A 27,241-nucleotide genomic window follows, 5' to 3' on the forward strand; every position below is an offset into this window, starting at 1 on the left:
AAACATGTATGACGAAGGCATTGGAGATTGTGTGCCCTGAAAAGCGCCAGGCCTTTGCAAATATCAGCCTGACAAGAAACACAGTTGCCGACAGGATTTCTGATCTTTCAGTGGATTTGGACAGCCAGTTGAAGCAAAAAGTAAAGTTATTTATTGTGTTTTCAGTTACAATTGATGAAGGCACGGACATTACAGATGTTGCACAACTGGCAATTTTCATCCGCGGAGTTGATGACACATTGACCGTCACCGAGGAGTTCGTGGAGTTGGTACCGATGACAGATACAACGACCGCAGCTGATATTTTCACCGCACTCGTCGGCGCGTTCTTTCAAGTTGAAGCTGTTATTGTGGGAGACGCAGCTCGCTGGTGGTGATGCAGCTCACTTCCCCTGTCTGAAAAATGTGTGCACGATCCAAAGTGTGGCAGATATGAAGCAGTTCAAAGATAAAATAACGGGACTGTTACTAGAGTTTGAGCAACGATTTCAGATTTTTGGTGAACTGGAGAAAGACTTCAAAGTTTTTTGCTCGCCGTTCACCGTGAATCCCTTTGATCTGCCTGTCAGCATCCAACTTGAAATAATAGACTTGCAGTGTGACTCGGATTTGAAGGGCAAATTTGCCGCAGCTGGCTTGAAAACATTCTATCAGAATCTCTTGCCAGGTTACCCCAACTTGACAGCCCTTGCTGCAAAACTGTTGTGCATGTTCGGAACCACGTATCTTTGTGAGCAAGTTTTCTCTGTAATGAGCATAAATAAAACAAAACTGCGCTCAAGGCTCACGCACAGGCACTTGAATCACATCCTGAAGTTAGCTGCCGCTCAGGATGTGAAGCCTGCTATTGATGAGCTGGTGAAAGCTAAAAGATGCCAGGTATCAGAAGTCAAATAAACTATGCAACCCCACTGAAAGTGCTGCATGAGACACCCTGATGTAGTTCTGTGATCTGTGATATACTTCTGTGAATCACTGAGGCACTGTGTGCTTGTGTGTTCTTTGTCCTCAGAATTTTCAAATAACTTGAGGTGTTTTATGATTAATAGCTATGTTGTGCCTGTACTATTTTGAACATACTGTCCACAGGCTCTAGCTTTATTTTTACGTTGATCGTATTAAAACAAAGAAAACAATCTGAAGTTGTTGTTTTTAAGTTATATATATACAATGATTTTACCAGTCTGGCCCACTTGAGAATAGACTTTTCTCCATGTGGCCCCTGAACTAAAATGAGTTTGACACCCCTGTCTTAAGGCTTCAAAATGGGACTTCAGTAAGAAATAGATGACATCAAAGTAGCCACCTCCGTGTTTTCTACTGTCTGTGAGCCAATGCTAGTTGTTCTTAAGCAAAATGGTAACATGGAGAAGGATGTAAAGTACTTCCACACCAAATTTTTACTGCACTAGTCACCAACTTTCCATTTTGCTGGCAATCTTCTGCTTCTTCTTCTTCAGCAGGTAAGACTTAACACTTGTAGGTGTCTGCTGCCTTTATCGGTTCTGGAAGAATTGTATCCTAGGTATGTACACTGCTTACAGTACCTGCAGTGCTTCAGAAAACCAAGTACTGGCATGTTTTCTGAGTTTATTAGAAAGATCTCTGATTGTTTCCTAGTGTCATTCCTATTCTGATCCTCTACATCCTTGACATTAAAATAACCCAATTTTTGTTGAAACTATGATATTAATTTTGATATAAAGAAGAAACTAACAAAAAAAACCCTTCCAAGTTCTTGGGGGATTTGCCCACATAACTCATTATCATAGACTCTGGACATGTTTGATATGAGCAAGGCATTACAGATTAAAAGTGTTTAAACATGTCTAAGAAAAGCTATTGTTTAAGTGGTTCCTGTAAAAGGTTACTCATCAGTCAGAGTGGTCTCATTTACTCCAGATTTAAAAATACAGTCACACAAACATATGTGGTGCTGATTTGTCGACTGTGTGGCTTCAGAGCTTTTGTCCTTCTGGACAAACATGGGAGGAAAACATTCCAGTGAATAATGGCTTGAGCTGCTCCGTGCTGTAGGGAGGGAGGTGGAAAGCTAAATAGTCTTTTCTTCAGCTCAGCTGGCCTAGGTCCTTATTACATAACTGGGTTTTGTTGGATAGACTCACAGAGAGCAGAATAGAACAGGTCTAAGAAAAGCAGGGACCTGTGTAGCTGCAAAGAGCCTGTGATGTCAGCTGAATACATGGATGCTGTTTGTGTAAATACTCTGCATTAAAAGAATGCTTTGATTCAGTATTTGTGTGATGGTCCTTCTTTGAATGAAACGAGACAGCCTTTAGACTCGAGCGGATGCTAGATGTTGGTCAATAATTCAAATGCGCTTGTTAAAACCCAGACGGACATCAAACAGCATCAGTCAGGGAACTGTTCTCCTCCAGGTGACGTCAGCGCTCAGCTGAAAGACAACATTCTTGTCTCCACAGCTAATACAGGACATTACTGTTCGGCCACACCTGCCCCGCCCCGTACAAATCCAATGTCTGTCTCTCTTTCTGCAGCAGGTCACACGAACCCTCATGAACTCCACCCTGAGCGGCAGTGCTGGCTGACGTTAGCAACAGCTATGCACGGTCCAGACCATTTTTCAGTTGAGTCCATCATCTCTTGGGGCTCTTAGTTTATCTGCAATCCCTTATTTCACCCTGAATTCATGGCCTTATCTCACTGATGTCTCCTGGCCCTCCTTTTTCTTCCGAAGACACTAACTTGGAACGTCCAGTTTCTGAACTGTTCCCTCTGTTTTTCACTGCCGCTTCCGTCACATCCTCATTCCGATCTTTTCTGGAACGACATAGCGAGAAGTAAGTCCTGACTTCCACCTGTGATTAAAGTCATGGCAAAATCAGACAAAAATCACATTTGATCATTCAAAACACTGGCAGAAATCCCTAGGAGATACAAAACTACTACATCCATTCATCCATCCGCCCACTTCCTTTCACTTATCTGACAGACTGGCCTAAAAGAGTGTAGTAACAAAACAAAAGAACCAGACAGATGTTATGACTTAATGCTGCTCATTCACTTCCAGTTGTTCAGCTCATATCACTCCATTTATATTTCCAAATTACACTAGGTTAATTCAATCTGTTCTCTCCTGCTTTCTCCCTCCTAGCAGGAGGCAGTTTATCCAGCCTGTCAAATTCATAGACTTCACAACTGCTGGCATGCATTGCTCTTTGGGTTCACACAACCTGTGACCAACACATCAAACATAAACCATTGCCATGTGGCTGTTCCTAACTTGCAACAACATATGTGGTAATGCAAATACAAAGTGATCAATTAACCCCAGCAGCGCTTTGTCTAACAATGTTTCTGGTGCTGATGCAGCTTTACGTCTTGTGCCATTAAGGAGACAAAAAGTTGCTGGTGCTGCTGCTTTTTTCCACAGGCGATTATTCATTTTCACCGTCAAATATTGAATTTGTTTTAATATTTGATTATATAATTGAATCTGGAATATTTGTTGCTTTAATGTCGATCCATCATAAATAGATAGATAAGTATTTATTGTCATTGTCAGAGAACAATGAAATTGCGTTTGGAGCTTCCGTACAACCCATAAATACAATAATAAAGAAAATAATAAATACCCCTTAAAACCCAAGTGTAAATATTTAACCCAGTGTGACTCCAGTGCAATAAGACAATCCTTAGCAACAACATGAGAACATGACAAGTAATGTTCATAAGAAATTCAGACAAAGACCTGAGAAACATGACAAAGTACAACAATGCAACCCATACAATATTATTATTGTACTGTGAGATATGATGTCAGATATGATAGTTATCTATTTAAGAAAGAGGGGTGGGGGACAGGAGGGGGAAAGAGAATAAAGATATGATGCACCAATGCAGACCAGTTCAGTGCTATTAAAGAGTTGGATATGGTTATTGTCCGTGAGAGGGGGGCAGAGAGTTCATACCCGGATCATATGCCACCCAGCGAGCTGAGAAGCAATACTTTTTCCCAGCACCCGAACCCAATCAGCTATTAATCCATATATATGTTTTCTCATAAAGCTGAAATTAGACAGTGTAATTCTGTCCCAGAGATCCTGTTTGTTTGTTTTTTTGTTTTATTTTTACATATTACATCACATCTTCATAGTGGCACAGGCTCATGTGCTGTGTCGGACTGTTACTATGCAACAACTGTGGTTTTGCAGAGCGGTCATTTTGATTGAATGCAACATGATGTCACTGAGTGACTTGCTGGGTATGCATGTCGACGTTTAAACTGATGAAGCTTCTGCGGCTAAACTCGGCGGTCTGATGAAGTGCAGCAAAGGGCGTCTGGAGAAGAGGGGGAGTTTAGAGGACACGCCCATTGGCAGAAAAATGAGGGATGAAAGGAAGTGGATGAAGGAGGAGGGGAGATCTGCAGTACTGTATGTTCTCCAAGTCAGACCATGTGTATGCAGGGAAAGCACCATGGTGTTTTCCAAGGACCATCATTCCTTTCTCACACACTCTGGGCTTCCACACTCAGAGTGCTCATTTTCTTTAACTCTTCCTCTCTGTTTCTCTCATATTCTGTCTCACCATTCTCCATCACACAGTCCCTCGCTTCCTGGGTCTTAATAGTGGTGTAATTTACAGCTCTTGGTCAGACCAGCACTGTGTGTGTGTGTTTTAAAGGGCGTGTCCCACAGCCCTCATCAGTGTTGGCTCGAGTGCAGAGTGCCTCTTGTCATAACCAGTACCAGATCTGTCACATACCAGATCTGTTACAGTCCACTAAATGCAGAAATGCATTACAGATTAAATTATCTTTTATATGTTGGCGTTAGCATTAGCCAAATACCCATAAATGTTTTGTTACCAGGACTCATCTATTAGTGAAAAGAAGGCCCTCAGCTGTTATTTTCATTATGAGGTAATTCAATGTTAAATTACTAAAATTACAGGGCATCAGGGCTGGGTATTAATATTATTTAAATCTCAAGTATGATTTTGGTTTCCAGTGATTATGAAAACACGATAATTGAGATAAAATGAACTAATTTCTGTTATAAAGCTCTCATTTTGCCTGGTGTTATAATTCACGCACACACCTTTACTTTACAGAGGTATGCTTTCACCCCACCCTAACAGCCCGAACTCACCGTCTCAGCTGAAGCCAAAATTATGGAAATTCAACCTTTAGTCAATGTGGTCTGTCCAGCGCCATGTAGGTGAACCTATGGAAAGCTGTCTTAGTCTCCAATCACCAATGGTTTCTGCTGTCAGTTGGCTGACAGCAGAAACCTGCCTGAGAGTCTTTTTGCACCCATCTGAACCTGCAGACTTCCTGCAATGGAGCCTCGGGCTATACAGTCCTCGCAGCAGGAACAGTGAGGAACATTTTCTTTGATGAAATTGGAATTAATGACTAATTTTCATATTTTACAAACCCATCCAGTGGGCTGGATCAAACCTTTAGCAGGCCACTTTGACGATCCTCCTTTAGCAAGTGAATTGAAATTGTATTTGTAACTACATGTTAAACACATCATAGTTGGTTACATTTCAAAGAAAACATGAAAAATTCATATTAGGAAGCCAAAAGCCTGAAAAGTAGTGACACAATCCTGTATGCAGGCTCACTCTTGTTCTGCAGAGCTGTGTGTCAGTTCTCTCTAAAGTAGATGGCTCTCAGCAGTAATAATTGCAATCAAGAGAATATTTACTGCTGCTTTCAGCAATGTGCTGAACGTGACAGAAGTAAACATGAGACATTGCCAGACAAGCTGAAAGTGTTCATATCAAGATGAATATTTCATATTCTGTTATGTAGTAAAGGGTATTTTTAGAGCTTGATAGCATCTCTCCAGTAGCTTATGAATTTTGAATGGCAGCTTTGAATATTTCACCAGTCGACTAGAATAGCCGGGGCTGGATGCAAGATATGACAGGCTGGGTATTTACTTAGTGGTGCAGTGACAGGTGATCGCGCGCTTCATTCTGCCTTGTCTTTTTATTAATGGTTGTTTTCTCCAATCATTCACTAATCGTCTTCCTGTAGCAGTTAAGTGTTGTTTTGATGGCATCACATGATATGATTTGCTCTAAATTAAATAACAGATGAGTTGTAGATTAAATGTAAAGCATGTGATTAGAGCTGAAAAGAATATCAAATTTATCAATTAGCCAATTAACAAGAAAAACTATTTGGCAACTTTTCAGTTACCAGTATTTGTTGTAGTGATTTTAACAAATAAAAAAGTAAAATATTCTCTGGCTCTAGTGTCTTTGGATGTGAGGATTTGATGTTACTTGATGTTACTTAGTAAGGATGGTCTGAATTAGGTATGCACCAATCAGGTCCAATCAATTCTGGGCTTCTATGAATAGTGATTAAAATGGTAATTTGGATGGTTAGTGCTGCACATTAATTTTTTTACATTGCTTAATCTCTCAAATTGTGCCAGGATAACAAAAAAAATCTTCAATGTGCATCCATTCTGAAGTATTTCAGCTCTTCATTGTGCCATAAAATTGATAATATTAGCTAAATACGCTCACACTTTGTTAGGCATACCTTTCTAATTCCAGCTTGGATCCTCGTTTGCCTCTTGAATTGCCTCAGTTCTTCTTTCTATAAGTTCAACAAGGTGCTGGAAGGATTCCTGAGAGATTTTGGTTCGTACATATGATAGCTTCAAACAGTTGCTGAAGATTTGTCAGCTCCACATTCATGATGCCAATCTCCTGGTCCACCATATCCCAAAGGTGCTCTTTTTTCACACCATTAACTGTAAACCCCAGAGATGATTATGTGGGAAAATCCAGGTAGATCAGCAGTTTCTGAAATACTCAGACCAGCCTGTCTGACACCAACAAACCAATGCCATTTGACAGTTAACATTCGAATTGGTATACCTAATAAAGTAGCCAGTGACTATAGGTTGATAGTCATTATTTCATTTCCTATAGTAATGACAAACACACATGTGAAACAGGGTTTTGAAATCCCGATAATCCCTCATTTAATTATTTAAGTAGTTTTAAAAAGGTGCTAAGTTGGGCATTCTGCTCCCATTCTCACAGGCCGTCATCAGCCCCCTGTTAATCCTACATGGTTTATGTGTCATTATACGCCGCTTGAACTCCTGCTGCACCAGTTAAACCACAGTGACAGCCTGCACTACATTATCTTTGCTTTAATGAATCAACATTTTATTAAATGAAGTTTCTTTATGCTGAGCCAAGTGTGTCTGCCTGGCTGGGCGCTGTTCTCCCTCCATGTGTTGTCACCCATTACACCATCATTATGCATCCGTCAGGCATGCGTCTGGAATGAGTGGACCCTCCACTCCTATCCTCCCTCCAGCAGTGTAGCCTCAAACCTCAGCTATTGGAATTCCAAGATCAGCTTACACCGTTGCTATATGCTCTCTTTATGAAGCGCACGGTGGCAAATAGGAGTAATACAACTTCTCAAAGGAGCCTTTCAGACGGCTCCAAAGCCAGAGTTTACATTCAGGGTGGACAGCTTGGCCTATGTACCATATTCCCACATTTCTGACTCAGGTGTTTGTCCGCACGTGCCAGTGACTGATTGCTGATGTCTGTGCTCACTTTCCACATGCGGGTGGTTTATGGCATTCTGGATGAATAGTGGTATCTTAAGTACGATGAATCCTGTTTCATTTTCATCTGTTTTTTTTGGTTTCTGAAGCTTAAACAGACCCTATAGAACCGCATTTAATCACAAATCCTGTGTATGATGTGTTAAATCTGACCCAGTCACATCAAACTGCTCCCACAGTTAATCCCTGGCAGCATCTGCTACTGCTGTAGAGTCATTCACACCATTGCCATGCTACATGGTTAAAAATATATTGCTTCAATGAGATTTCTTCATGTCAGGTTCATCAGTACTGGTTGCAGTTGTACTGGAAATGGAACAAAGCAGATATGTGTGAAGTGGTGCATTATTCTGCATTATCCATCCATAATCTATATCCTCTTTGCCCTCCAGTGGGTCACGGGGGGTTAGTAGAAATCCCAGGTGACATTGGAAGAGAGTTTAAAGTCACCAATAATTTTGTGTAGGTATTTTTTTATTTATTTTAAGGAATTTTGAGAATCACGTGGTTTGAGGACCATCTGTCCCAAAATCAGTGACAGAATGGTCGTTGTTAAGGATAACAGGACAAACTGGGTTGACTGTGAATAAACATCCAGTCTTCTCACAATTCACTTTTTAGTTCTTTAGAAGCAAATGTCAGCTGCATGTTATGGATTTTTTGCAAGCAATTTGAACAGCTGCAACTTGCGAATGTTTAGCGGCTCTGCATGATTATTTATCACTGCAAACAAATTCTGCACATTCATCTGCGACTGGAAGCTTTTTGCTTTCTGTCTGAAGTCCTCGAGTAGTACGAGTTCTGTTCAACACTTAGATTTGAGTAGATTTTCTTTGCACAAATGAAAACTTATGATGGTTTAGCTCTTTATTAGCCCATTAATAGTTTTTGGGTACACAGGAAGTCTTGAAAAATTGACCAGTGTCCACAGAGGCTGTCAGCAGGCTAGCCAATGGGTCCCATGTTGCTTGAAACATTAGCTGATCTGTCTGATCATTTTAACGCTTTTTTGTTATTATCCCAACTCGTTAAGATCATCACCTTGGTGCTCAACTCGTATTCTGTAAATCTGGATAGTCCTAGACTGAAAAAAGCAATAGTATAGTGTCAAGAGTTGAGAAACCCACTATTTTATTCTTTGCAGATAGTCAGCCTTAAAATCTTTATGATAATGCAACACAAAAACAGGGTTGTCAGAATCTGTAGATTGTTACTTTCTGGGATCTTATTATTGCGGTGTTGTGTATGACTTCCAGCTGGAGCTAAGAGGCTCAGAAGAGAGCTTGACGCACACATTGTCTGTTTCAGCTGTGTCTAATTGGTAGATATGTGTGTCCTTCTGCATTTTGTGTGAAGCTTGTAGTGATTACTGTGTGCCTGTCTGATAAATTATTAAGTTATAACCAGTCAACCTTCTCGTTCCAGTCCCTTTAACTGGTGAGCTCCACAAACCCAGTGGAAAACACCCAGTGGTCTACCCATCTGCTTGTCTTTATTGCTTTATAGCTTTTAATGCAACCAAGTGACATGACTGAAACACATATCCTGATTGCCCTGATTTTCCTAAAAAATAAAAAGTATATAGCTTGATTGTGTCTTACACGCTTGAGGTTACATAATCATTTACAAACATGGAATTCAGAAGAGCCAAAAATAGGGACATAAGTCTGAGATATCTGAGAGTTAAGCAGGGCCATGTCAGACCTGCTTTGTTTGCATAGTAGCGGCGGCGGGTAAGATGATGCATGTTGACCCAGTGAGGCGGACTTCAAACAAAGGTTTATCGCACATCTCTGTCAGTCCGACAGGAGCATTGCTGTGTCTTCATTAACGCTCTGAGATGATCTGGGCCTCTTTGTCATCTCACCTCTCCTGAACCATATGGTTTCTCCCTGAGGGAAACTGCCTGAGTGAGAAGGAGAGATGCAATAATTAAACATCGGCAGCGATTTTTCTTTTTCATTCGAGAGGTGTGGGTCGGGCTGTCATCAGAAACATATTTGCTGCTTTTCTTGCTGTGTGAGAGCAGCTGCTGAGGAGTGAATGTGCAGACTACTGAATGCTTGATTGGCAGAAGCATTTGTCTGAAGGTGCCTGGGGACAATTGTCCAGATCAAGCAGGGCTCCTTCACAGGGGAGCTTGCTAATACACCAAGCTTATGCAAACCCCCCCCCACCCACACCCCTGCCACCCTCCTCCTCCTCCTCCTCCTCCTCCTGGACCCAGGCTTTTGTCTTCAACTGTTAGTTTTTCCGTGAGTGTCCAACACATACTTCTCACTGCAGCCGACCTGAAGGAAATCCCCTCTGCTTTTTTTTTCTTTCCTGGAAGTTTGAGGCTGTCATGCAATTTCTTCTCTGCTCCACACAGATGGTCTCCATAGCAAACTGTGGATTTTGATAATTGTTTTTGCCAGTGGAAGAGAAGCAATGCACTGGTTCATAAACATGTCGTGGGCATGACTCACAGGGACTTGGACTGGTAGATTTTGAGATGTTGCATCATGGCTTATGTTTGAGTTGGATGCTTTTTAACATGAAAAGAAAGAAAGCTTGTGCTAACTTCCTCCTCATGACCAAAGCATCCATGAGAAAAGTCCGCTGTTGTGTTGGTAGAGGATTTTTTAGCTTGAGGCTTTTGACTTTTGAAAATCGATTGCAAATGTATCAGCTTTTTAGCAGTCATGGACATGAATTGCCAGGTATTTACCATGTCAGTAAGCTCAAATTCACACATAATGTTTTTTGATAGGAAGTAGGTAGAAGTGAGGCGTTACCATGGCAAACAAGGAAACAAAGATTAACAAGATGCATCTATTGATGTATGTGAACACAAACTTAAGCAATAAAAAGACGCTTATTTATGTTTTTGTGCAAGCTTCTCCTATTGTATGTTCTTATTTAACTCACTAAAGTATTTCTGATTTTTACTGCTTTAAGGACACTGTTTATACTATTTCTAACTGCAACAGCTTCCCTCACTTTCTTGCTTTGTCTTTATTTACTATCCCTTCCCTCCAGGAGAAAGAGGCTGGTTGTGCATGTACACCCAAACTCTGTCCTCCCTGGCAGATAGAGTGCAGTAAAATTATATTATAACGCCTTATAAACAATCATGGCCTCATACACTCAGATTTGGGTACTTAACTGAGCTTAAAACAAGCTCAGTCTGCTTGGATATCTGCCTGATCAGCTCAGCAGCCTGTTACCTCCCCACAGTAGTAACTTGCAGGGTTCATACCCCTTCTGTACCCCTCTGAGAGCATTATGAAGAAGGGCTTTATGGGTGTGCAACAGTGTGGGTGCAGTCTGTCCCCTGTCCCTCATTAGCCAGTCCTTTGTTACAGTAAGCCATACCGCGCGGATCCCAGATGCAGCATGTCCAGATTAGATCTTACACCCACCAGGAGTCTTGAAAAGCTACCCCTGAATCGAGCCTAATCCTCCTGCAAGACTTTCTCTTTTTTTCTGGCTCTCTGCACCACACACAGACACAAAAACACACACATTCACAGCCACAGATACATAATGGGTAACACGCACACGTACACACACCAATTGGAGACTTCAAAATTACTTATTTTAGTTTTTGGAGCCTGGTCTGTGCCTTGTGTCTTTAATCCCCATGCAGAGATCCTGTCAGCTGCGCACAGACCACAGACCTTTTCTCCTTTGTTATACAAATAAGAGCTGCAGATAATCATTTAATAAATCCGAGACTCCAAGATTTGAGTGGATTAAATTGAAGCAGCAATTCGTTTCCATTGTGTTGTGTCCCTTAGAAATATAAACATCTGATATGAGTTTAACAACCAACGAAACACAACTTTGGCTGTTAGATTTTGAGGATATTTCTGTTGTAAGAGCTAGCTTATTCCTTTACAAGTAAAAGAACAGGACGAGCGCCAGCTTGTTTTAGGCTATCCAAATCCAGAAATCCAAACTGGACTTGATCTGATCTGGTCTGGTGTATAAGCATGTCACTAATGTGATTTCATCTTAAAGACTCATAAGTGGTCTTTAAAAATCCCACACTAGTCCCTAAAACGCTCGGTTGTTTCTTCATCTATGCCTTTATTTCACCACAGCTGCAGTCTTTAAGTTGTCTTTGGCCTTACAAGTGATGTTGTGTGACACCACAAGGCCATTTGTAGAATTATCAGCAGGGGAGACTCCAGTACCTAATTTTCACCAGTATGGTGCCACTGCCAATGGTGAGCCAGTTTTTGTCCTTTTAGAACACCGCAGCATTTCAGGAATGTGTAGAACTGAGCATTATGTAGCAGAGACTGGGCTTAATGCCGCTCACAGTTGCCAGAACAACAGCAAAGCTCTTGCTTTAGTCGTAACATCTTGTGCCAGTCTTCTCAGCAACACAACACCAGCACTAGATCCAGTTTTGGTGCTTTTTGTGAACCAGCCCAAGATGCCATTAGATGATTAGATTAGATGGTACTCTGCAAACATGCAAAGCTATAGACGACTACAGCTGTCAAAATCTGTCAAAATACAATCCAGAGTGAACGCTGCCGCGTAACACTAACATGTCACAAGTGTGCCACAACAATGCAGAGTTATTATTTATTTATTTATTTATTTTTAGAGGATATGACTGTGGAAAGATCTTTGAACCAAACATTTCAAACTCTATAGAAGTCATAGCAGTTTTCATGTGTGGATAACCAAAATGGACAAAATATACTTACTCATTAGTTTCATGGTACCACTTTTAGGACTAGCCTTTTGTTTTGTTTCAGAACGGGTTTTAGATTAAGCATCAACACCAAACTGGTTAAAAATATGACCAGAACTAGTCTTTTTTTTCTGTGTAATGGATGGATGCATGGAGTTCATGAATGGGCAATGCAAGTCCAAACTGCAGTGTGTTGGGTTTAGGCAACAACAAGGGCAGTGACCAGCAACAATCAGCAAACCCTCTGTCTGATGGTCAGTTTTTCACAGTGCCACCCTCCACACCCACTGATAGAATTTCACAACCATCCGTGACTGGCCTCAGGTTGTTTCTGTCAGCTGGTCCACACTCGGGTTGTTGTTACTGCTTTTCTTGGGTTGACAGCATTGGACAATTTACACATTTGTGTTGTCTCATAAATTTCTTCAAAGTATTTTCGTGGTTGGTGTTAAAGAGCTGTTTTATTATGTGTTTGAACATGGGCAGCGCCCCATTAACCTGTTGCAGCTCTTCTCTGTTTAAGAAACTGAATACTTTTGGTTTTTTGGCTGTCTGAAAGACACGATAAGGTTGTCATGAAATCTGAAAAACTGTCATTTTATGAAGTTTATTTAGTGTTTTTTATTTAAAGTTAATGACATTTATTTTATTTCACTTTCTTTATAAACTAACAAAAACATAGGCTGTGTGCTACACAAAAGCCTGAGAAAGACTTGAGTCTTTAAGGCCTTGTAGCATTAATGTTTTTTTTGTTGTTGTAGTATTAGACTGCAAAGGTTTGAGCTAAGTGTATTTTATACAGTTAAGTTACAACTACACAAACATGGAAAACACTGAATTTGTTTTTTTTTCCTGAATAGATTTTTTCTTTGGTTGGCCGCCCGATGAATGTTGCCATGAAATGTCTCTGTAGACACAGTCCTTGCAGCAATTATGGTAATTCACTAATATGCCCTGAATTATCCCAGAAGCTGTGAATATTTCAGCCTACAATCCAATTTCCCCTAATAATGAAAAAAAAAACCCCAAAGCCAAATCCACAACTCAGTACTTTTTAAAGTTTTTACTACTCCTGTGTCAAACTTTTATATCCATATAAAAAGTTATACCTATTATGGTCTTCCTTATTTTCTGTCAAATATTTGATTATAATGCTGCACGCTCATATTGAAGATAACCAAAATTTCAAATGCTGAGTTAGGTGTATGTGCAAATTGTCCCTGTGAGACAGTAAACACTCATTTTGAGGCAGCCGTTTATTATACTGTTAGCTCTGCATGAAGACAATGAAGGCAGATATTCTGTGGTCGAGTCAGTCACACAGCTCTGGGCGTGACCTTAGAAACCCCACCCACCTACCGTTAAGACGTTTTGTTTGCAAGTGGGAGACAGTCAAACAAAAGTTTGATAAAAGGGAGAGGAACTAAAACAGCTTGCACTGAGGTTCACGGTAAGTATTTATAACTGTAACTATAAATCATGTAAAGCTACTTGAACTGAGTTCAATAAAAACATTTAGCTAGAAATTAGCATATCAGATCCCTTTTAAGTCCAATGTGAAGCAAATGATGATTTTTAACATCAAAGAAAGTCAAAGGAAATGATAAACAAACAGTTTTCATAGCTCAAGACGCAAAAAAGTGCTAGAAAGATGAAGTTGATTTTATTTCAGCTTTATTTGATAGACACAGTTTAGAAAGGATAGAAAAGTGAGGGCAGAGATGCGGCAAAGGGCCGTAGGTCGGATTCGAACCTGGGCTGGCCACTCTCAGTCGTATGGCATGTGGTTGCCTGCTCCACGCAATGAGCTAAACCAGCACCAAGACTATTAATTTATTAATTTTTTGACCATCCATGTAGAAATTGTTTGCAAAAAACAAACTAACAACCAAAACAAAAAGAAAACAAAAAAAAAGCAAAGCAAGTGCTGATCAAAATGAACAGGATGGGAAAGAAAGCATGTAAAAGGACACTGTTGTAATTATTAAGATGTATGAAAGTTGTCATGTATACTTAATAATATCCTTAAACATGACATCCTATTTTTACACTCACATTCACCGATTTCAACTCAACTGCTAAACTCTGCAAAAGTTGAAAAAATAAAATAATTTCTGAGGCTGGAAAAGAGAATCTGTTACCATAACTGCACAAAAACACACAAAGAGAACAATTATGTAGTTATTTAAACAGCTAAAATGGATTATTTCAGTGGAGGAATGCAGGGGCTGCACCAAAGCCTAGTAAAGGAGAGATAAGAATTATTCTTTTAACTGTGAATCATGCACAGCTGTAACACATGACCCCTTTAGGTCCAGTTTGGGGCAAATCATCACCTTCTGTGTGTGTTAACATTAAAAGACGTCAGGAGAAATGAGACGGACAGCCAGCGTCAAGCCTCAAATCAGCACTAGTTGCTGTTCCTCTTGATCACGGACACACACAAACCATGAAATCACACTGAGAACACCCGTTTCCAGTGGATGGCATTGTTGTGGTCAGGTATATTGCCGGGGTAACGGCATAATATTTCTGTGTGGTGTGTCTGGTTCTTAATGTTTGCTTGGCACCAAGCGTAATTCCCAGCCAACACAAATTCATTTTTCTTATCATGTGTTTTAGATTTACAGGAATTCAGATACATATGATGTGGTTTGAAACCCTATAACGTCCTGAAATGCATTAATAGAGGTAAGAAGTCTTGTTTGGCTTGAGACACAAGCGGTACCTCATGACTTTCCCCCCATGTGTGTAACACACTGTATGCATCTTGTACATAACCATTCTTGTGAGACTTAATCCTTGTTTTGGCTTCCTCAAGTCAAGTGTCTCAGCTGCCTGTGTTTGGCGACTTCTATTTCTGCCGTCTTTTCCATACAGCATACCACATGCTATATCGAGCCGAGTGAATGTGGTAACAAGATGCTCATAACCAAACGCGGAGAAGGAACATTCCACGACTGGGTTCCTGATGTTGTTTTCATGGTTGCTGCTGTCTCGGATGGCAAATATTCCTCAGAATCAAAATAGGCCTGTATTTACATTTTCTCTCTCATTCTAAACGACTTTACAAACCACGCCGGCTGTTCACTGATATGCATTAGCTGTTGCTAGAAGTAAACTGCTAATTTGTCCAGTCATAATGCCTCACTCTGGAGACACGCCGGGCTATTAAAGATGGCACCACTTTGTGTAAAGCGCATTCATTGAACATCGGAATCCTGAAGTTGCTGTTAAAGCGGCACAAATGCTCCAGAGAGCGCTTGGATGAAAAATGTGATTAAATATTAAGTTGATGTTCGGGCCGTGCTCTCTTCCGGAGAGATTTACTAAAAGGTATGAGAGCTGAGGTCATCCCAGACATCTCACTGCTCCTAAAATAAAAGGCAGTTGCTGAGCCTCTGTGGAGCTTGAGAGGTGGAAGGATTTGAGAGGTGTTCCCTTGGGGACGTATGAAGGCGTTGGCTGTAGGGCTGCAGAGTTTGGAGTTGAGGGTCTAATTGAGAACAAATTGTTCTGGGCAAAGAGGCGGGGTATCGCTGTCATGCTCAAGGTTATTTGGGGGTTTTATGGAACGCAGCTAATGTTGAAAAGCTCAAATGCAGTTAGTGGTTCTTGTACCAGTTGTGTCCCCTCGTGTCTGCAGACAGAAAATACCAGAGTGTGCATGCAAAAAGACGTCACAGGTGAAGGTAGATAACCTTCTGTGACCTGTAGGACCTCAAATTGTGTTTTTGTGGGATGTTTTGTCTGCACGCCTTTATTTATTGTGCTAAAGGTGCCTCACAGATGTTCTCAATGACTTGCTACTTCCAAGACGTCACGTGAAGTAATAATGGATTACGAGACTACCCAACAGACCCTGGTTGAATTCCAGTCTAATCTGAGTGCATCTAATTCCCTTGCTGTCTTTCCCCACACTTTTCAGGAGGAAGCAGCTACAATGCTAATGCTGTAAAGTGATCTAAGAATCCCACAAACCTCTTGCTGCCCATTTCCTGGAATGAGTTGAAAGCTATATAATAACAGATGGGAAAGAGATCCATGCTTTTTGTTCAGTATATAAATTAATTCTAAAGTTCATCTGATTATTTCAGCAGTCGGAGAAGTCAGATACAAGGGAATTTTAGAAATGACACTTGCTCTGTTTCCTCAGGTTCTGTTTCTTTATTCATGGAATAGTAGCAACAGAAACACCACATTAAAAAGGTTTTCTAAAGACACCTGTTATACTTTCACACATCACCTCTTATTATTTCCTGTTGTAACAGTGGATGCTCTTATTAAAGATGGTCAGCATTTGTACTAGTAAACACTGAGCCTAAGGCTTAGGCTTAAGACTGCAGTAAACACTGTGGTTCAGACAGTTTTTTTCTTAGTCTTGGCTGTGTATGAACAATCCCTGAAAATCTTAAACTCTATTCACTTTATTCCGGCATCTGTCTTTTGGCTTTGGACAACAGCTGCTAATTCAGCCAGATTGTAGGCAAAATGTGGCCAGAAGCCTAACAGGGACATGCTGCAGATTAACGTTTGCTTTGTAGCTCTGCTTAACTGTATGGTTTCTGTTAAATAAGCAAATAAATAAAGGGGAAATATGCAGCAGTCACCGTGTGTTTGTGCAACTTCTGGTATTCTCTCTGACCACCGTGTGTGCCACCCAGGCATCAGCTCTTTGTAGTTGCCAGATGAGCTGCAGGCATGTAAAGGTGGGTGGATTATTATTAGTACATTTTTGTGGGTTATAGATTTCTCTGGACTATATATATTTCCTTATCTGCCTTAGGCCCACTTGCCTCCTTCCAAAGATGAAGTTGTTCATTTTTCCTGTCAGATAACTTGAAAAACTTTCAGAAACTTTAAATTTGAGAACATTTTTTCTTACCTTTGACTTGTGTGCGCCTTTTGTTTTCTCCTTTTATTTGTTCTTATGATTTATTGATTACCCTCGGCACGTGTTGGTGCATGCGCGAGTTGGCAAGCGCACAACTAAAAGTTTTAAGGGGGTTTGCTGTGGGAGAGAAGAGTGAGAGAGAGAGAGATGAAGGAGACTGGAAAGGAGGAGAATTCACTTCAGGCTGCCTGAAAGTGTGTGTGTGTGCATACTTCAAGGAGAGTTTTGTGTGGTAAGTGGGTGGGTGCGTCAGTTAGTCGGCCTGGGCTCTCTGCAGTGCACTCAGCCGCTGTGCTCTCCTCTCGGCTGACTGGAAACATCATGTATCTCTTGGACGCTTACAGGAACAGCCTTGTTTCTCCAGACTGAGACCAGAACAGACCGAGGAAGAGAGACGCAGCAAGATGAGCTTTGCCAGAAACTTGAAGTAGAATATCCAGAAGAAAAGAAGAGGTAACAGACACACAAACAGGGGCATTTTTTGAAGGCAGTTTTCATCTATTCGGTCTTGGCTATGCCATGCTGGCCCAGAGGAACGGGCTCCCTCCAGGCTGTAAGCCAGCTCACCTGAAGGATCACCCTGATCTACGGGATGTGGATGTGAAATCCCAGGGTTGTTGTTCTCTCTCTCCTTCCCCATCTTCCGGAGGATGCCCTTGGGCTCGACTAGCGGGTGTGGATGGCTGCTTGTCAGAGCCATACTGTCTTTGGTTCCAGCTTTTGGCCAGAGCCTACTGGGGCGAAGTGGAACTGGGGCTCACCAGTCCCAACCGCAACGTGTCCTGGGCTCGGCTTCGAGAAGCCTCCAGGAAGAACTGCGTCCGATCTCGGGTAAGGAGTGGGTGTGCATGTGCATGAGAGCATCCTGGAGAGCATCTTGGCAATTTGAGATTGTGAAGAGTGGAGCTGTGCTCGAGTTTTGAGGCGCTGGGGGATAACCAAACTCCCTAAAAAATGTGTTTAAGGAATAACTGGCAGAGGCATATAGGTTTACATAGGAAGCATCTGAGCGGGGAGGAGAGGTTAGGGGCAGCTACACTTTGTTGTGCTGTCTGAGGAATTTTGTGTGCGTCATCCTGCTCCCCAACAGCAGGGTAGTCCTGTTTCACTGACCGATATCTCTGGTAATGTGAGTGTGTCTGTGTGTGTTTGGGTTAGGTTTCGTTTATTGTTATTGGTCCCTAGGGTAGATTCAGAATGACATTGTCAGGGGACAATATTGTTTTTGGTTCCATCTGCACCTCATATTTTCACGATTATTTTCTTAAATATAACCATGACAGCAGCCATTCTTTATTTTCTGTGGAGTGGGCTAAACCTTAGTGGAATGAAGTCAGCCGTTGCGCTGCCAAATTAGGGAATTAAAGGCATATTTTCCTATGATAGAGTGAATAAGGATTACTAATGTTAGAGCCTGTGGGGAGAGAAGTTTGGAAAGAAAACGAAGACAGTATGAAAGCTGCAGAGGACTAACCTAGAGGTGACTCACACACTTTTTTTAAGAAAAGGAAAGAAAACTGAGTCCACAAGTAATGCCATTTAGATTCGGTCAAACTGCATATACATAAAGAAGCGGGAACAGGTTTGGAAATGTACTTTGATGTCTGTGTTGCCATATGGTACCAGAGCCTGCAGCAAACCCTCAGCGTGCACATAATGATGACTGTTTTGATGAACAGATTGCATGCATAATTGATTAGTATTTATCAGGTAATTGTGACTATGAGCTTGTTTAGAACAGATTTATAGCATTATACATTTCAAATATCTTTTTTCTATAATTCAGTAGTAAGAAAAATAAAGCTTTGCCATAGGCATTTAAGCCTAATAGCTCAACTATTGCCTAATGCGAATTTAAATTTTAAACACGAAATCAAAACAAACAGCTGAGTTGCACTGCGTCAGCTCTTTTCCCTCTTCTCCTCTGGTTACATTATGGACTGTGGCTTACATCCAGCTCCACACCACTGGATATTGGTGGTGATTTCACCAGTCATACCATTAGGCCCACACCCATCCCACTCTCTGGAGGTTTCTGCATGTGCTGCTCCCAGGCAGACAGGCAGGAGAGAGGAAAGAGGAACCAGAGAAACAATGTCTTTGTTTTGGATCCATACCTAAGCCGTATTTTGGTAGGAGAAGAGCCTGTGGAGAGATCTGGGTTGAGGCTGAAACTCTTGGCAGGCTCCCGCATCCTGGAACGGCTATGGTAGTGTTAGCAGTAACCGCTAACGCACGCCCTGTGGTGCAGTGGTTCAGCTCCATCGTTACTTTGGTGATGGATGTGACAGGAGTCTCGCTGCTCAGACTGCACCAGGAAAGATCGCTTATGCCGTCATACTGAGTCGCTGTGATTGAGACGATAAAATATTTCCTATTGCTTGAACAAGGTGCAATGTTAGTACTGTTGTAAAGGTTACAAAAATAGTTTGAAAATTTAGTTTGGACTAAGCAAAAGATCATTACTTGTTAGGGCTGCTCGATTATGGCAAAAATGATAATCACGATTATTTTCACTGAAATTGAGATCTCGATTATTTGACGATATTTATTTAACAATAACAATGTATTGAATAATGATTTTAAAGATTGTCAAAAAATAATATAAAATAGTGTGCAAATACTGATAACAGTGCAAATGTTTGCAATATAAAAAATAAATGAAAAATGTAAACATCTATGTTTAGTGAACTTTGCAGTGTTGCTCTGTGGTGCAGCTACGACACTGTAGCAAAGTTTACACACTATGTCTATGTCTTGATCCACGTCTGACTCCGCGAACCCATAATGTTTCCACACCACTGAAGTTTTTTTTACCTCTCTTTTCAACCAACAGCAGTCACTCTCCTCTCCAAATAACTTTTGCTTAGCTTTCCGAGGTTCCCTCGGGTTCTCTTAATCAGCGGTCCCCAACCCCCAGGCCTCGGACCGGTACCGGTCCGTGAGTCGTTTGGTACCGGGCCGCGAGAGGTGAGGCTCAGGTGTGAAATGTATATTTTTCTGGGTTTTTATCGGTTTTCAGCGTTATTTTGTTATCGTTTTTATCGTTTACTCGGTTTTCCTTGGTCTTTTCACGTGTGTTATGAATAAATCTTCTTTTTTTCGGTACCGGTACTAGTTTTATTTTGTTGTATTTATCCGCGACACCTTAAAGGCCGGTCCGTGAAAATATTGTCGGGCATAAACCGGTCCGTGGCGCAAAAAGGGTTGGGGACCGCTGCTCTTAATTGTTGTGACACGTGTTCGCAGAGAGGTGCGCTCGATTTGCCACACGGAGCAGCGCGAGAGTAAAGCACGAGGGAGGGGCTAATAATCGGCTCAGTCATTTTTAATGATCGTTGAAAGCCCAGATCGTAATCGTGATTAAAATTCGATTAATTGAGCAGCCCTATTACTTGTGATTTAATGCTTCGTAGTTGATTTTAACACACCAAGCATTGGAAGAGAAGCTCATTTGTACTTTTTTACTCAAAAGTGCGGCTATTTCCTCCTCTATCAGTACTTTATTAATGGTATTGTGGGAAAATTTGAAAGGTGAAAGGCTGATCGCTCATGGTGTTCAGCTCTTTCCCTGTGTCCTGTCTCATCATGAGGAGAGAGAGCAACAGAGTTGCACCCACTCCGGGTGTCTGCATCTCTTTCAGTGGAAGGATGAGGAGAATGATGGACCTCCATCTCCTTTGTTTTTTTTTTGATGGAGGCAGTCTTCAATCAGTCTAACACCTAAATCCAGTCCGCTGCTCGTATTAGATGAGAAATAAATTACTTCACCCCTCCAGTATGTTATGGTACTTTCTGCCACCAAATCTTCTTCAGTCCTCAATGGTTATTTTGCTATGTGGGCATGTAAATAAAGTTTTTCTAAAGCTGTGCATCCAAGAATTCTTACAAAAACTCTTGCATCAGACGAAATGATTTTATATCAGATAGACTTCTCTTGTAGATTAGAAATAACATTAGAAGTTCCAGCAATGTTGCAGCTTGAACAGATGGCAGTAAGATAATTAAGCCTTATTTCCTTCCTGTAATGTGGCTATTCATTATGAACACAGTATCGATTCAGCCAAACACCGTGTGATATACTTAGTCGCTACTTTGGTTTCAATTGAGTCGAAATTGGAAAACAAGTAAATACTACTCAAATTTTCCCAGTAATATTCTCAGTGCTCCAAAAACTTAGTTTCACTTAATAGTCCAAAAGTTTAGGAATGGTTAAGGAATCGCAATAGATTACTAATTATTCAGTAATTAACTAATAATAACAATAATACTAACTAATAATGCACAAGGACTTTGCTGTATGTTATGTTCATCTATATACATGCATATCTCCTTTTTTTTCCCACATAATGCTCTTGAAAAATTGTTTGGCTCACAAACCGATCACATTTCATCAACCTGCAACCCTAGATCTATAAGCCCAGATATGAACAACCACACAGCCTTTCTGCACATACACATTTTTAGTTTTCATCTTCAGAAAATGAGCATGGTGTGCAGTGACGCACCGTGTTGTCATCTCGGCTACAGTTTTTTTTTGTCTTTATACAACGATTAAAATGAGAGTTCTGCAGCTCATGTGCCACATGTGTTGTGTTACGTAGGCATAACTGTAATGTTATGCAACATGAGAGCTGCCAGCATTTAAAAAGGTTGTTTGTTTTTTTTTTATCTTGTGCTAGTCACAGTTGGTATGTAGAAGATAAGTCTGTCATCACGCAAGTATGCCAAATAGCCCTGCAAAGCCCTGAATGTGCAATAACTGAAGCCATATGTACTGTATGGCTGTGTGGAGGTTGAGGAAGCAGAAAAAGGCTTAAATGACAGTCCTGATTATTTTGACAGATACTGTGATCTCTGACATTAACCACAACCCAAGAACAAAATCTTTTTACTGTTTTTAGTCAGAATTTCAACTGTTTTAAACAAACACATGTGCCCGAAATGAGGTCTTAATCAACAGCTTTCAGAGAGTTTGATGAATTTCTCACCATTTTGGCAGATCGTATTGATAATTTTATATTTGAGACATTTTGAGCTGGAGTGCAAAATGTCAATGAAGTCAAAGTTCAGAAAAGTCCAGAAAACAAAACCAAAGTAATCCCCTTACGAGCTTCAGGTGCTTTGGTGGAAGTAATCATAAAAATATGTAGCTGTTTGACTTCCCACAGATGTTATATTACAGATTTACTGAATGTTAATCATCCACTGCGATGGTGTTAATCTTCCAAAGTGTTTGTGATGAGAGGAACAAAGAAAGGTATTCAACAGCTCTTTTTTCAGGTGGCAGTTATTTATGAAGTATTACTTAACATGAAAACACACTGAACTAACAGTGAACCCTCTTGTTGACTCTATCTTCCTGTTTCTGAAACCACAAAATGACCCGGTGTTATTCAGCTGGAACAACCTGCTCCTCTGTGATACCTGTGAAGAATCGCCAACAAGGGATTTCTCGTGTTTTTACATCAAGTTGATGAATAAGATCTGTGCATAGCCATGGGCAGTTTTTTTTTTAAAAGTAAAAACACACTTCTCTTTGTTTGACCAAAACCACTTTGCTTTACACAATTATCAGGGGTGTTGTTAGCGGAGTGAGTGCTCTTTTATGTGGCTCTTAGTTTGTTCTGACTCTGAAATAGCAGATTTCATATCTGATAATGCAGAACAACATCTGCAGCAGGGATTTCCACTCATTTTTAGGGGCGAGGTTATGATCAATTATGCAATTTTTTTGTTTGGTTTTCATGTTAAAAACAAATTCTCAGTCAAGCTATACTTACAATCTTAGACATTTAAAGGGAACCTATTATCCTAATACGTGCCTGTTTTTATTTTTGCACTCTACTAGTCTAGTTTTCTACTAGTCTAGTTTTCTATTAGTGGTGCATCCCCTCAGCTCATTAACTGTTTGAAATAAGCTGTTTTAGTTCCTCTTCCTTTAAGCCACCTTTGTAGTGATTGGCTGGAATAAGTAAACAGCTCATTAACGACCTCGAAAAAAGCGAAACCAGTGGTGCTGACGTAAGCTACTGAGCAAATTCCTATTTTAAGAAGAAAGTGAAACCATATCATTAACCTAACACTAGAAAATAAGTTTGTAAAACGTCAAGCTAATGTTTTAAAGACCTCCTTTCTAGTATTTATGTCCGGCTTCCACCCGCACTTTCTGTTCTGAAGATAAACACTCAAGTTCCTGTTTGTTTTTCCTCTTTTCAGGCCAAGCAGAAGGATGGGCGGGATCAGAGCGAGGCGTCAGCCGCCGCTTCTCCCGGAATGGACGACGAGCCTTTTTCCTGGCCGGGGCCCAAGACGCTTCGCCTGCGCCGGACATCCCAGGGCTTCGGCTTCACACTGCGACACTTTATCGTCTACCCGCCTGAGTCTGCCATCCACAACTCACTAAAGGTCAATGAATATCTCTGACCTCTCTGGTGACATTAATATATTAAAAAAAACCTCCCAATACAACCAACCGAAGAAGGATCTCACTTAATTTAAAATAAAGATGCCTCCATAAAAGGTTATTGGTTGATCAAACTTGGGGATCTGATATCAGGCCTTTGGTATTTTTGAGGCATGTTAAACTTGGTTTCATATATAAACATTCAGGAGATCTTTTAGACTTTGTTTTAGCCTCTGTTATACTGCATCCACATTTTATTGGACAATATTGATATTAAAGACATTTTTAAAGTTTTATACTTGGAGGAACTTCAACTTCAGTGTTTTCATCCTTTTATTAGTCTTTTTTTTATCTTTCTTTTACGTTAAATAGCTTTATGGTAGCCACACTGATTAGTGATCATCAAATTTGCGTGAGACTAGAAAAATACATAATCCCAGTTCTTTTAACTGCCAAGAAAATGCAGCTGCGTTTGTTTTAACACAGTCATATATGCAAATGATAGCACATTCTCTTTAAATTCAAAAGTTTTACATATTAGTAGATAAGAAAAAAATATGTGATTCCTAGCAAATCTTAAATTTATGGTATTACAACATCAGAAGAACAACACTACAGGATGCATCACACCCTGCCAAGCCAAAATGCAGTTTTATGTGGAAGGTGCAATAAGTAGCTGCCAGGTGTATTCAGGTGTGTAAACACAGTGCTGAGAGAGAAAGACATCTTAAAAACTAATTTTAAAGAATTAACCTTTGCTGCTCACCAACCTGGGAAGGCTTATGATGCCATTTCCATACAATTTGAAGTCCATCATTCTATAGAGAGAAACTTACAGATGTAGGATAGAAATTCAACATTTAATACAGTTAGCAAATTTTCCCAAGATTGGACATCCCGACATATTCACCCCAAAGCTCAGAGAAACTACAAAAAACCCTAAAGCTGCATGTCAGACTCTGTAGGGCTCACTTGAACAAGTATGGCTTGTTTGGAAGTGGCCAGAAGAAAACCTCTTCTCTCTAAAGAGAACATGGCACAGCTTAGGTTTGCAAATTTGCTTCTGAAGAGACCACAAGACCTCTTGAACAATGTGGAGACAGAGCTCCGCGTTTGGGGAAAACCAAAGGCAACATATTAACACAAATGCCTCATATCAACTGTCAAGCACAGAGGTGGAGAGGTGATGATTTAAGCTTGTTTTGCAGCCACAGGACCTGGATACTATTAAAAACTCCACGAAGCCCAACTCAGGCCATATTAAAAGATTCTCCCAAGTCTTTTTTTAACTGGCACAGATGAAAAATGTCATATTTTCCCTCCAAAACGTCTGCTCTGGCCTTCTCCAAAATATAGATTAAGGGTTAAAGTTAGAGGTGCCAAATATGATGACTTAAACCTCAGAGGGCTAATCTTGTTCTTTTTTAAAAAAAAGTTAAATTCTTAAAAATGTAACATTTTTGTTATTCTCCTGAAAGTTGTTGATTATTTTCTTTATCCAAGCCATAAAAGTGTTCCAACTGTGTTAAGAGGAAAACATTTATTGGATTTATAAATGTAACGACAGTGTCTAAAATAAAAATGTGAAAAACAGCGTCCAGAAATGGCATGCTAAAAATAAAGCACATATCTTTCATACCAACATTTGCCACTTTTAAAGTGTGGACAAAAGTCAAAGAGCTGCTTGGAATTAGTTTGCAGTTCGGCATCTGCTTTTGTAAGAGCGTTATGGAAAACTGGAAGCTCCGCCATCACAGACACCAACCTCACTGTGTTTTAGTTAAACTCTAATGTTAATATTCCTGTGTAGTGTTAGTTATGTTCAACAGCAGGGGTTTTAGCCATGCCTCACTTCTTTGATCCCACCTAGGAACTCTGCCAGCCATCCTCTAGATGACATCAGGACCAATCTGCCCTTTGGTATTAATCCAGTCGTTGCAGTGCTTCCGGCTCTGAATGGGCGCAGACTAACATGTGGTAAAGGGCTCTGGCTGCACACGATAGGTCTCCTTTAATGGGAAAATGCGCCGATGTTTTGAGTCAGTTCACTCAAAGCTTATCATAGCATGCCTCTTATTAGTTTTTGTAAGTGATAATTCTGGATAAGTTGCGTTTACTTTCCTCTGAAGTCTATTTTGACAACCTCTTGTGTTTGCACAGAAGGATTTCCTACAAAGTCAGCATAGCATGTTCTGTTTATAGCTTTTGGCTTCGGTTCTGCATGTTGAAAGAGAAACTGTGGCACGACAGTTAGGATTTTCAGACTTTTGTGAAACCAGAGAGATAGACAGATTCTCCCAGAAGTCTTCTTGGGTATCACAGTGTTGTTTCGGGCACTTTCAAGTCCAGTCTGGGTCTACTTGTTTTTTCTGTGATCTTGCTGTAACATTTTCAATATGGAGCTGGCATTAGAATGAAAAACTCGACGCACTAATGTCATCTCCCACACTTGGCAATTAGCACTTTTCTCTCTGTTCTTTTAGTTATGTCGGTGTAAAGAATTACATGCTGTTTCGCAAGATTTCTCTTCCTTTTAGCTCAGTGAAAAAGCATTCAGATTGAAATATTACATTTGACCATAACGAGCTCTTCTATTACATAACCTTAGCCGACAAGAGGACAGTTAAAAAGGAGCTCATCCCTGTACATCCATCACTTCTTCTCATTGTAATTACTTTTAGAGTCTTGGATTCGAGCTCTTGACTAATCGCAATGTGAGGATATTGGAGTTAGTTTGAAGAGGGTCAGGCCGTCTTAAGCAAAGCCTTGGGAGAGCAGGGTGACTTGGAGGGTACATGCAGAACATGTGTGTCACAGAGCGGAGGTGGATTAAAGCAGAAGTGTGTGGGCTCTGAAGGAAATAACAGTTTTATGTGTTAAATAAATGGAAAAACACAAGCATGGCTATGAAATGTCTTTCCTTTAGTCTAAACTGTTTAAGAGATTGTTGTTGTATTCTTCACTTTCATTGGCAATCACTGTAGTCACTCACCTAAAACTTCAGAAAAGGAAATGCTTCGACCATGCACATAGCGTAAGACGTACCTGCACGCTTACTTTGGTTTCTCAGCTCTTGAGTGTATCATAGTAAGATTTGCCAGCGTTTTTGTGCTTCACAAGTAGTTCATTTTTGTTACTTTCACTTTTGGAAACTTTTGTTGATACGTTTAAGTTTTCCGAGCACCTGCTATAAGTCCAACAACCACAGTTTGATGCTACACTTGCGTTCCCCACAGCCCACATGATGTCTGTGTACACATTTCCATTTTAGCATCACAGAACAAAAACAAAAAGGCACCATCGTATGGTGGTATTCAGCTCTGTGCTTCATTACACGAAACTGTATTTATAAGCTGAATTCTCACGAAAGCATATTAGCATATTAGATATAGGCTAATATTTAGCATAGGATGGGTATTGATGATTGACATGAGAAATGATCTGCATTTGTGTTTACAGAGTCTTTCTTGGCTTCTCCGAATGAAATGCAGTGGATATATATGCCAATATAAAAGAATATTAAGAAATAATCAACAGAGGAAAATGCTGATGCTTTTTTCTCTTTTTTCTTTCCTCTACCAGGATGAAGAAAATGGCAGCAGAGGTAAGTCAGAGAGTATATTATCAAATTCTGCATGCATTAGATG

General features: G+C 40.5%; 1 protein-coding gene across 5 annotated transcripts in view; it reads left to right on the top strand.

Moving 5' to 3' along the window:
• Nucleotides 1–27,241, top strand: part of arhgap21a (Rho GTPase activating protein 21a) — a 103,574-nt gene that overhangs the window by 29,050 nt on the left and 47,283 nt on the right. For 2 of the 5 annotated variants that reach the window (XM_084939721.1, XM_084939720.1), the window contains exons 1-3: nt 17,442–18,019; nt 23,408–23,596; nt 27,177–27,198. In XM_084939721.1, coding sequence (XP_084795847.1) covers nt 17,708–18,019; nt 23,408–23,596; nt 27,177–27,198 — 523 coding nt within the window. In that variant the 5' untranslated portion in view covers nt 17,442–17,707. Of the gene's footprint in view, nt 1–17,441; nt 18,020–23,407; nt 23,597–27,176; nt 27,199–27,241 lie in introns of those variants that run through there. The other 3 variants (XM_084939723.1, XM_084939722.1, XM_084939719.1) reach the window with 2 other exon arrangements.

The sequence above is a fragment of the Perissodus microlepis genome, chromosome 9 (assembly GCF_051167445.1).
Source record: "Perissodus microlepis isolate ML-2025 ecotype Zambia chromosome 9, ASM5116744v1, whole genome shotgun sequence".
NCBI lineage: Eukaryota > Metazoa > Chordata > Actinopteri > Cichliformes > Cichlidae > Perissodus > Perissodus microlepis.